Source organism: Colossoma macropomum, unplaced genomic scaffold (genome assembly GCF_904425465.1).
Source record: "Colossoma macropomum unplaced genomic scaffold, Colossoma_macropomum, whole genome shotgun sequence".
NCBI lineage: Eukaryota > Metazoa > Chordata > Actinopteri > Characiformes > Serrasalmidae > Colossoma > Colossoma macropomum.
The window spans coordinates 43446184-43457621 of NW_023494805.1; the positions used below are offsets into that span (position 1 = coordinate 43446184).

At 43.0% G+C, this 11438-nt stretch overlaps 1 protein-coding gene across 1 annotated transcript in view; it reads left to right on the forward strand.

Annotated features, from left to right (window-relative positions):
* The window catches only part of insra (insulin receptor a), a 94837-nt gene that overhangs the window by 61370 nt on the left and 22029 nt on the right, over positions 1 to 11438 (forward strand). The window contains exons 4-8 of the mRNA XM_036597563.1: positions 4067 to 4206; positions 6000 to 6144; positions 6892 to 7106; positions 9210 to 9336; positions 10404 to 10654. Coding sequence (XP_036453456.1) covers positions 4067 to 4206; positions 6000 to 6144; positions 6892 to 7106; positions 9210 to 9336; positions 10404 to 10654 — 878 coding nt within the window. The remainder of the gene's footprint in view (positions 1 to 4066; positions 4207 to 5999; positions 6145 to 6891; positions 7107 to 9209; positions 9337 to 10403; positions 10655 to 11438) is intronic.

The following is an 11438-nucleotide window of genomic DNA, read 5'->3' on the forward strand; positions in this document are numbered from 1 at the left end:
TTACAAAGAGAGCATAAGTAGTCCTGTTTAGCTGGATTTGGTGCAGTGCAGTGTGTGAAACGTTGAAGTTTGTATTCATCGTTTTTGATCGTATTTTTCAGGGGTGCATCGATACCCATACTGCTATTGGCTATCGGCCTGATACGGTGCTCATTTCCTCATATTCATAAAAATGCACCGATACCAACATTCCGAAACCATATGGCGTAAGCTGAGTGTAGCTGCTCAGACCTGCAAGAAGTTCAGAATATCCTCCTTTTCTGGCTTAAGGCTAAAAACCTAAGTGCAGTGAGCCAAACTGCCGGTAAGTTGTGGTTGTGATGTCACAACACATGAAGGTTTGATTGCATGTGATTGGTCTAACTCATCTACAGGCAGACTTAAAACTTAAGACAATGTTTTTGATAACGTAGCCTATAATTTAAAAAATTGCAGCTCTTGAGTTTAGAAAATTGCACTCTTAAAATGCAGTTTTCGATATAAAAACATTTAATCTTTCATCCCTCTTGACTAATGAACAAACACAATGAAGGAGGATCTGTTTACACAAAGAAGAGTTACTGACTCCGTCACAGTCGGACACAAAGCCATCGCTCACTTTAAATATTCCTCCTTGGCAGATTTCCACCAGGATACACTGTAAGATTTTAGAGCTTTTATAAACACACAATCACAACCGCTTCCCCAACACGGGTGGAGACACGTAGGCCAACACAATGGAGGAGAAAAAGTTGACGTTTGCTACCAGAGTCCGTATGTAAGACTTTACTCTGTTTGACTGAATAGAACTGTGAGATATAAAAGTTTCACAATACACGATATGCATCACAGTGTTTAGTTTTTCTAAGATTTAAGTTGGAACAGACAGAATAGAACTTGTAGTGCCACATATAGAAATAATGTAATAATAATAAATCTAGTTATTCTAGTTACACAATAATTTCTATTCAATGATTTACAAACTGCGCTGCATTAAACAGGCCTGATAACGTTCACCTTGTGATGAAACGTTTGTTGGTCAGTGATCTTTAAGTACTGATATTTACGATATCCTCTGAAAATTTTATCGTTGCGTAGTTTATCACGATAAACGACAGACCTCTAGTTTACAGCTGGCTTTTCGTGCACTCAGGTGAGGATCTGAACAGGATCTGATCACCAAAAACTCGTGTTAAAGTGAGGTGTAAACAGACACTTTGGGTTTTGACCTGTTTTACCGACGTTTTACTGATGAACTCATACAAAGCAGCAATAAAATCTGGGTTAACTTTACGTAACATACTTTACATACTTAACATCAGAACATTTGCGCTCTGTTGTTTGACTCTTCGTCTCTGTCCTCCGCTGTTGGCGTCACAACTCAGACTTTGAAGGGTGTTCATGTGGTGCCTCCTGGTGGGAAACTTGTTTTTCCTGAAGAAACAAAGACGACTGGGAAGCAGCAGTATGTTGCCCTGTGTTGGTGCAGTTAGCAAGTGAGGTAACTCGCAAAACATAAACAGTAGAAATGCAAAAGCGAAGAAATAGATATACATGTGAGAGTAGTGCTGCACGCTGATCTGCAGTAATAAAGTAAGATGAATGACGTAATTGGCATCAGTGGCGGGGTGTCTTTTGTAGCTGCGGGGGTCCAGCGAGCTAAAATCACAGTAATTATATACTCATCACAGCACAGTCCTGCACACTGATCTGCAGAAATAAAGTAAGATGAATGGTGTGCTTGGTGTCAGTGGGGTGACTTGTGTGCAGCTGTGCTTAGCCAATAAGCTAAAATCAGTTAGTAAACTGCCATGAACAGTGAAACTATAACAGGTGTTATGAAGGAGGCCGTATTCTGGTCGGAAAATGAGTAGGAAAAGCTCGTAATGCTCAGCATGGAGTTTGTTTACAGGGGAAGCTCCACCCCCAGTTGGGTTTACAGTGCTTTATCCAGACGTTGACATTTGCGTTCACGTTTTTGTGTTGAGTGTTTCTGGCCTTAAAGTAAGAGGCTACCGCAGCGTTAGGAAGGACGTGTTTCTGTCCACCTGCTCTAATTAGATGAAAGTGCGGAACGTTCTGTCCTTCATTTCCTGCAAGATTACAGCAAACAAAGAGAGCAGCACAGCACAGCGGAGCTCATAAACACAATTACAGCGCTCAGGGTGACGAGGCCGTCTGCACGTTCCTGCCTCAGGTGAGCGGAGAGAGAGTTCAGATCACAGAGCGCTGTTTGTGTCTCGCGGCTGAAGCACTTTGGCATCAACATCTCTCCTCTGTAAACCCGTTACCCCTCTACTGCTCCAAACCCGTTACCCCTCTACAGCTCCAAACCGGTTACCCCTCTACAGCTCCAAACCCGTTACCCCTCTACAGCTCCAAACCCGTTACCCCTCTACTGCTCCAAACCGGTTACCCCTCTACTGCTCCAAACCCGTTACCCCTCTACAGCTCCAAACCCGGTACCCCTCTACTGCTCCAAACCCGTTACCCCTCTACAGCTCCAAACCCGGTACCCCTCTACTGCTCCAAACCCGTTACCCCTCTACTGCTCCAAACCGGTTACCCCTCTACAGCTCCAAACCCGGTACCCCTCTACTGCTCCAAACCCATTACCCCTCTACTGCTCCAAACCGGTTACCCCTCTACAGCTCCAAACCCGGTACCCCTCTACTGCTCCAAACCCGTTACCCCTCTACAGCTCCAAACCCGGTACCCCTCTACTGCTCCAAGCCGGTTACCCCTCTACAGCTCCAAACCGGTTACCCCTCTACAGCTCCAAACCCGTTACCCCTCTACTGCTCCAAACCCGTTACCCCTCTACTGCTCCAAACCCATTACCCCTCTACTGCTCCAAACCCGTTACCCCTCTACTGCTCCAAACCCATTACCCCTCTACTGCTCCAAACCCGTTACCCCTCTACTGCTCCAAACCCGTTACCCCACAGCTCCAAACCCATTACCCCTCTACAGCTCCAAACCCATTACCCCTCTACTGCTCCAAACCCATTACCCCTCTACTGCTCCAAACCCGGTACCCCTCTACTGCTCCAAACCCATTACCCCTCTACTGCTCCAAACCCGTTACCCCTCTACTGCTCCAAACCCGGTACCCCTCTACTGCTCCAAACCCGGTACCCCTCTACTGCTCCAAACCGGTTACCCCTCTACTGCTCCAAACCGGTTACCCCTCTACTGCTCCAAACCCGGTACCCCTCTACTGCTCCAAACCCGTTACCCCTCTACTGCTCCAAACCCATTACCCCTCTACTGCTCCAAACCCGTTACCCCTCTACTGCTCCAAACCTATCACCCCTCTACTGCTCCAAACCCGTTACCCCTCTACTGCTCCAAACCTATCACCCCTCTACTGCTCCAAACCCGTTACCCCTCTACTGCTCCAAACCCGTTACCCCTCTACTGCTCCAAACCCATTACCCCTCTACTGCTCCAAACCCGTTACCCCTCTACTGCTCCAAACCCGTTACCCCTCTACTGCTCCAAACCCGGCAGCAGAGGGGTAATAGGTTTGGAGCGGAATATGCAAATCAGCTCATTACACAGCACCCAATTACCTATTAATTGTTAAGTTGAACCGGAGTTTTGGTTGTACTGGGAGGGGTTTTGGTTGTACTGGGAGGGGTTTTTGTTGTCGAATGCATCTTGGAGAGACAGATGTGTTTACGCTGCTATAACATGTGGCTCAAATGTGTCTCAGTTCACCTCCTGAAGTAGTCTGAGTGATCAGATCTGATCAGTGGTCTGAGTGATCAGATCTGATCAGTGGTCTGAGTGATCAGAACTGTATCTGGTTAAATGAGTCTTGGGTGTTTTTACACTTGCTTTTTATCCAGATATAATCCTGATGCTCAAGACGCATGAAGTGATCGTGTAAATGGGGTCCATAAGTATTTGAAATGTATAGCCGCTGAGGTGTAGTGGGAGACATTTATAATGGCCACACTTTGCGTTAAATTTCTTTTGAGAGCTAAATAAACCTGATTAAGCTGTAACGTTCCGTATTTTATAAGCTGATGAAGAACGTGTGATCATGTGTGTTTAAAACCTTTTGTGTGTGTCTCTGCAGGTTGAACTGCACTCCCTGTGCGGGTTTGTGTCCTAAAGTGTGTATGGGGCTGAAGACGGTGGACTCGGTGACGGCGGCGCAGGCGCTCAGAGGCTGCACGGTGCTGAACGGCAGCCTGGTCATCAACATCAGAGGAGGAAGTACGCCCACTCTGAGTTTCACAGATCATTGCATTAACATATGGGCGCTGTGATCAGCTGAAATATTTGAAGTACAAAAAAATATGAGAGAAGAAATCACAGCCCAAACTTTCTGTCAGTTGTGTAACATTATACCGCCCCCTGGTGTTGGGCTATCTGATAAGTCTACTTAATGAACCAGTTACATATCAATCAGTGACACAAAGCAGACGGTGTTCATCTCTAACTTCCAGAAGGGTCATAGTGATCCTACCTTTTCTCAACTTCATGGAGGAGTTTCTCCTCTTCCATTTGTGGGTGGAATGGCAGAGCGATGCTTTCCCACACACGGGTGGTGTAGGTTGTCTCTCACATCGCTTACCGCTGGGCCAGTGTGTTAGACTGTGCTGAGAGCCAGACCTCTGGATTGTAGTAGGTTTTATCGCTCAACGTTGCTGAGCACCACCTACTTTAACAGAAAGGTTTCGTTTGACATGCGAACCCACCAATCACAGATCACTGTTTAAGTATGGGAAGTAGGGGCCAGAGTTCTTCAGAACAGTGCTTCAACAAAAACTGACCCGCAGGAAACAAAGTGACATGAAGGATATGTAGTTCAGACTGTTTCAGATAAAATTCCTGAAACTTTTTCTTAAAGATGCCGTGAAGTTCGCAAACTTTTTGATGAGGGGAACTGATCTGATTTGATCTGCTGTATTAAACGACATCAGCCACAGAACTGAACAGCGAAGGCTTTTGTACACAGATCCACACACACCGCATGGTAAACAGCTGTAGGCAGGCGAAGAGCAGAAGGAAGAAACTCTCTTTAGAGGAGCTGACAGAGGAGGCGCTCAATCCTTCTCTGAAAGGCTCATTGTTGTCGCCGTGTGCAGAGCAGGCCGCTGGTCACTAGCTTGATGAAAAGTTTTCTCTGTTGGAATGATGTGAAACTGGAAGCACAGATAGGTGTGGGAGGAAGTTGGGTTGGATGATATGGCACAAAATATAACATCCAAACTGACTGGAGTTCATTTACACAGATAGAGAATCGTGTAGGGGTACAGCTTGATTAATCAAGGCGAGAGTGTGACGATTATGTAACGATATGTAAACTATATGTATGACAATGTTTATTTATCACATATGCATCACAATCACAGTATGTATCACATTATTTATGTATCACAATATTTCTTTTTTCTGAGGTTTCTAGAACAGAAAAAAATGCCAGATTTAAAATATAGTATTAAATATTATGAATACAGTGATTTTTGTTCAGTTTTTTTGTGCTGTATTGCACCAAATATAGTTAAACAGGGCTAATTATGCTCTCTGTATGATGGAACATGCAGTCTGTCAGTTTTGTTTAAGTATTGACGGAAATGCATATTGTGCCACAGTGTATCACGATAGTGATATCGTCATATTGCCCACCCCATATTGTGTATTTATCTATGAATGTAGCAGCAAAACCTCTCCAAAAATGTAACTTTAAGGAGGAAAGCATTCATTTTCAGTGTCGGCACTAGACTTTGAATCAGTCATACAGAGTTTTATGCTGAAAAAGGCTTCGACCAGCCAAATCGGTGTTTAATCTGAGCGGTCGGCCAAGTGACACAGACTAAAAATAATAAAATCCTAGTCTGTAATCTGAATCTGAGCGTATTAGCTGAGTAAAACCTGTTGTTGTTGTGAAAACAAATGTCTGACAGCCCAAATAAAGCTGAGGTCTGAACAGGACCTCAGTTTACCTTACAGAGGTGTGTGTGTGTTTTGTTTGTGGTGGTTTTATTATTGTTTTATTCCTGTAGATAACATCGCGGCGGAGCTGGAGGCTAACCTGGGTCAGCTGGAGGAGATAACAGGCTATCTGACTGTGCGCCGCTCGTACGCCCTCGTCTCCCTCTCTTTCCTCCGCAAGCTCAGACTCATCCGCGGAGAGACGCAGGAAGTCGGGTAAGAAAACCCGTCACACTTAGCGTCCCATTTAACCTTCACCGTAACATCTGTTATAGAATTTACTGAAGTCTTTAAGGTGAATTTCTCACGGTGAAATGTTTACACATGTAAAGCACAGTCAACACTTTCAAATAGCTTAAAAAAAAGTTTAAAAACGAACTTATAAAACATTTATAAGGAGTCGTATGTAAACATTTCTGAATAAGTGCAAATAATGAACACATCCTCTAGAGAGAACGCACATCTGCACATTTTAATGCACAAATACTGTTTATTTGCTGAATTAAAGATGTTGGGGGGAACAAATAAGGCATAAATGATTAATAATATTATAATAATATTATAATATTATTATAGTATTATTTTTACAGTATGTCAATTTCAGCAAATACATAGAAACTGTGCACAAAATTTGCAGGAAAATGGCATATTTGTGGGTTTTTCACTTAGAAAATCAACAAAACGTCATTTAACTAAGGATGTTTAGTTTTCTGCATATGACTGTACAACAGGAGGGAAAGTAAATGGGATGATTTAAAAGTAAAAACCTTAAAAACACCAGAAAAACAAACGTCAGACAAGCTAGATATGATCCAAACTAATAAAAGCAAAATAATGAGCATCTCAGTCCGTCTCGGAGTTAAAGCTGCTGAGCCTTATGTTCAGACCTGGAAGGAGTCAGATAAGCATTTCATTTCTTTTTTTATGATATTCAATTTCCTGTTTCGTGTCCGTCTCTTAAAGGAACTACTCGTTCTACGCCCTGGATAACCAGAATCTGCGGCAGCTCTGGGATTGGTCCAAACACAACCTGACCATCCTGCAGGGCCGCATGTTCTTCCACCACAACTCCAAACTCTGCATGGCCGAAATACGCAAGATGGAGGACGTCACAGGGACCAAACACCGCCAGGTCAAGAACGACATCGCCTCCAAAACCAACGGAGACCAGGCGTCCTGTGAGGAAACATGCAAACGCTCATAAAATACAATACATCATAAAACTAAACAAATCCGGGTAGAAGGCAGGGATGCTGTACGCCACCGCTGTCGGAAAAACAAACCTCGTATCTCCAAAACAGAAACATTCTTAACTTATAATGTGAGTTAAAGTTTTTATTCCAGTTCATTTTGGACTGATTCTATTGGTCCGTTCATTATAAAATGCTCGCGAAGTGTAAAGTCTAGCTGGTATTTTCAGATTGTAGCAAAAAAACAACAAAAATGGAGGTACAGGGTTTCGTTCCAACAGCGACAGTATGCCTGCATACGCAGAGGCGTCACGCAAATTGATATGATAATTATTTTTCAGAGTCAGCTTTATTGTTATTTCTTCTCATCACAGATATTTATAAATACAATAAATACAAACTATTATATAATAAATAAACTCTTTTCTACAATATACAGTAACTACAGAGCAGCTGTTGGTCCGCAGCTGCAGTAATAATTAGGGTTCTATGTAGAACCAGAAAATGTTCTGCTATTCTTAAGATGTCACACTTGCACACTTAAAGATGCTTCTTCAAAGGCTCTTCAGTAGAGACCATGGTTCTATGTAGAACCATTAATACTCCAAGAACCCTTTGTATGTTTAAGGGGTTCTTTGCATGGTGAAAGAGTTCTTCAGATTGATGGAGAATGTGTTTGTAACAACCTCAATGATGGGTGGAGGAAGGATCCCGGGGGCAGGTATGAAGACGGAGAGCTTTTATCGTTTATACACAACGCAAAAACCGCTCGGCTTTTCAGCCCACAGATAAATTAAGACAATGCGCTCGCTGGGACCTCTGAGTCCTTTTTCTCTTTCTCGCTCAGCTCAGCTCAACTCAGTTCAGCTCGGCTCAGCTCTCGCGCCTTCACGGGTCTCCTTCTCTGTCTGGGCTCTGCCACCTACTGAAGGAAGAGATGACTATAAGTAGGCTGGCAGAAACAAGGCACAGGTGAACATCATCAGCTACTGTCAGACCGGCTTCTCCATCCCCCATTCGATGCTCGGCCACGCCCCCTTCTCCGCAGCGTTGTAGATGGTTCCTTATAGAACAGGGCCTTGTATAGCAACAAGAGTTCTTGATATCATAACAATAGCAGAATGCTTTTTGTTGCTACACAGAACCCTTTTTGAAAAAAACGTTCTGCTATTGCTCCACCCATCAGTGATCTCCGTTTTCTGCCAGACACATGAAGCGGTACGGGCGTATTCTATATAGAACCATCTACAGCACGCTGTAGAACCATTTCACAATGCAAAGAACTACTTAATCATGCAAATTGTTCATGTTCATTGTTCTATATAGCCATATGCCATTTTCTATATACCATTTTCTTTACTAAGGAACCATCTTAAGAGTGTGTGACAAGAGAACAACCTTTTTTGGTGCTTTGAGATTCACTCGGAAGAGGCCCTGAATATTCTGCTGTAACTCCCGTTATGATGAAGCAATCTGAGCCAAAAAATATGCTACATACCTTGATATACGTGTAATCGATTGCATTGGATGCTGGAAGTGATCTCCGTTTTCTGCCAGACACATGAAGGAGTACGGGCGTATTCATCCGCAAGTTGCAAACGGAGGTTAAACGTCTCTGCGGCTTTCCAGCGTCTACCTCATCGCTCCGATGCAGGGGCACCCCAGCTTGTTCGAAGCTCCAGACACCGAGAAGCGCATTGCATGTTGTTTCATTCTGAGTGCTTCGTCCTAAAGAGAGTTATTACAGAATATTTGGGGCCTCTTTCAAGTGAATCTCCCTGTAGAACCATTTTCAAAATACTGCATAGAACCATATACAACACATTTTCCATCAATCTGAAACCATTTTACCGTGCAGAGAACCCTTTAATCATGCGAATGTTTTTTAATAGATAGTTGATATGCACTGCCTGTTAGCTACATTAGCCTCATAGCTCCAGTGCTAAAGCTAAAGAGAAGCTTAAGACGCCAAGCACAGCGTCTGATGGTCTGCACATCGGTAGAGTAGGAGGAGCTTAAATGAGGTTTTTAGCTTGAAGCCTGTGTTCAGAGCTCCGGGCTGCAGCTGATGTTTGTGTTCTGGTTCCTCAGGTGAGAGCCAGGCGCTGAAGTTCACGACGATCCGCACACTGTCCGACAAAATCATCATCAAATGGGAGCCGTTCTGGCCTCCAGACTTCAGAGACCTGCTGGGCTTCATGGTCATGTACAAAGAGGCGTAAGTGACCCTGAGCGCCAGCTGCTTCTCCAGTTCAGGCAGAAGTGTTATTATTATATTATTATAGAATTAAATCAGATTGTATCATCAGTAACTAGTCAGAAATGACATTGTAGTTGCCATATTTGGAATAATAAAAGGAATGGTTTGGCAAAAAAATCTAATTTGCTCAATTTTCCACTCATCCCAGATGTGGTCATGTTTTTTGCTTCTTTAGTTTAGTGCTAGAGACTGTCAATGCTAACAAACACTGGAAGTCAATGGTCACCCAAATCTTTTCTGCAAATACATCCCGAAAGCTTCTCTCAACCCACTCAGACTGCATCCAGCTCTTCATTAAGGTGGAGCAGACTTGTAGTCGTGGTTTAGGACACAGTAGAACTTGGTGTGATCTGTGAACATGAACAGAACTGGTTCAGAACAGAGCACATGCTGATTTCTGAAGTCTTGAATGTAGTTTAGGGTTTAGTCCACTTCAGTTCATGTCAATAGGTAACAGTAAGTCATGCTGCACTCTAAACCACATTAACAACTCTGCGCCACCTTATTTGAGACCCGGATGAGGTTGTTCAGCAGGTTGGGAGAACCTTTGGGGATGTATTTACAGAAAAGATTTGGGTGACTATTGACTTCTAGTGTTTATTAGCTTAGCCTCGTACCTCCAATGCTAAACTGAAAAAGCAAATTTGGGCACCATACATGACCACATCTGGGATAAGTGGAAAATGTGTAAATGTAATTTTTTGCTATTCCTTGTTATGTAATTATGTAGTTATATGCTGTTGTGTAGGTTATATAAGTTATGTAATTATACGCTATAGATTAATGTGAATTATAAGTTTTGTCCATTGATTCAAACTATATGACAAACTGTACAACAAAGTTAATTTAAACTGGATGTGTATTTAGTTGTGTTCAATTATTGTTATGTAAATTATTTATGTATTTATTTTAAATAAACTGTTTGTCGTGGTGGTGGTCAGTTCGCCATTTGCCAGGCTGTTAATGTAGAGTCCAGCTGAGCGCTGGTGTGTGATCCTGTGTTTTGCTCTCTGCCCGCCGTCCAGGCCCTACAGAAACGTGACGGAGTTTGACGGGCAGGACGCCTGCGGCTCTAACAGCTGGGTGATCGCGGACGTGGACCCGCCGCTCAGAGCCACGGAAGGTAAAGAGCAGCAGGAGCCGGGATACCTCATCCTGGGCCTCAAGCCCTGGACGCAGTACGCCATCATGGTGAAAACACAGCTCTCCGCTTCAGACGAACACCAGGTCCACGGAGCCAAGAGCGAAATCATCTACGTCCGCACTGACGCCACCAGTAAGCATTTAGTTTTCAAATAACGCAGTTAGGGATGACCGAAATGACCAAAACCAAAATTCAGAACAGCCTCGCCCTCAAACCTAAACATACAAGGTACTTTCCATTAGTTATGCTCCATATTCTATGAGTTAATAATTTTTTTCTTTACTATTTAGAAGATACAAGGTTTTGCTTCGACAGCAACTCTCTGTGTGTGTGTGTGTGTGTGTGTGTGTATATACATATATTGCTGCTGTCTCAACAAAACCTCGTATTTCCAAAATGGTAACTTTACAGGAGAAGGAAAAAACATTCTTTACTTTTAATGTAAGTCAATGGAACCAGACGTCTTTCCAAGTAATTCTGGGTCGTTTCTTTTGGTTCATTCTTCATGAAATTTACGCACAATGTGAAGAACAACTGGCATTTCAAATTATGTCAAAAACTGAAAAAACGACAAAAATGGATATGAGGTTTTCTCCTGACAGCAGCGATATGTAAAGTGTACATATAAAGTTGAGTCCTAATAATAGTAGTACATTTTATTTGCACATTTCTAAAGTGCTTTTCGGAACAATGAAAAAAATATGCTAAAGTAGAATAAACTGAGTACAAAAGGGAAAAGGTTACTAAAATAAACCGTAATCTGAATCTTGTGCTGAGTGTGGTGTTAATGTCTGAGAGGCATTAGCGCTCTTACAGTGAGGTGATTATGATCTGCTGTAATGTTTAGTTTTTATGTTTAAAGCTTTACTGAAGTGAATAATTACACTGTACCTTGTCGTTCTGTTTTATGAGTGTA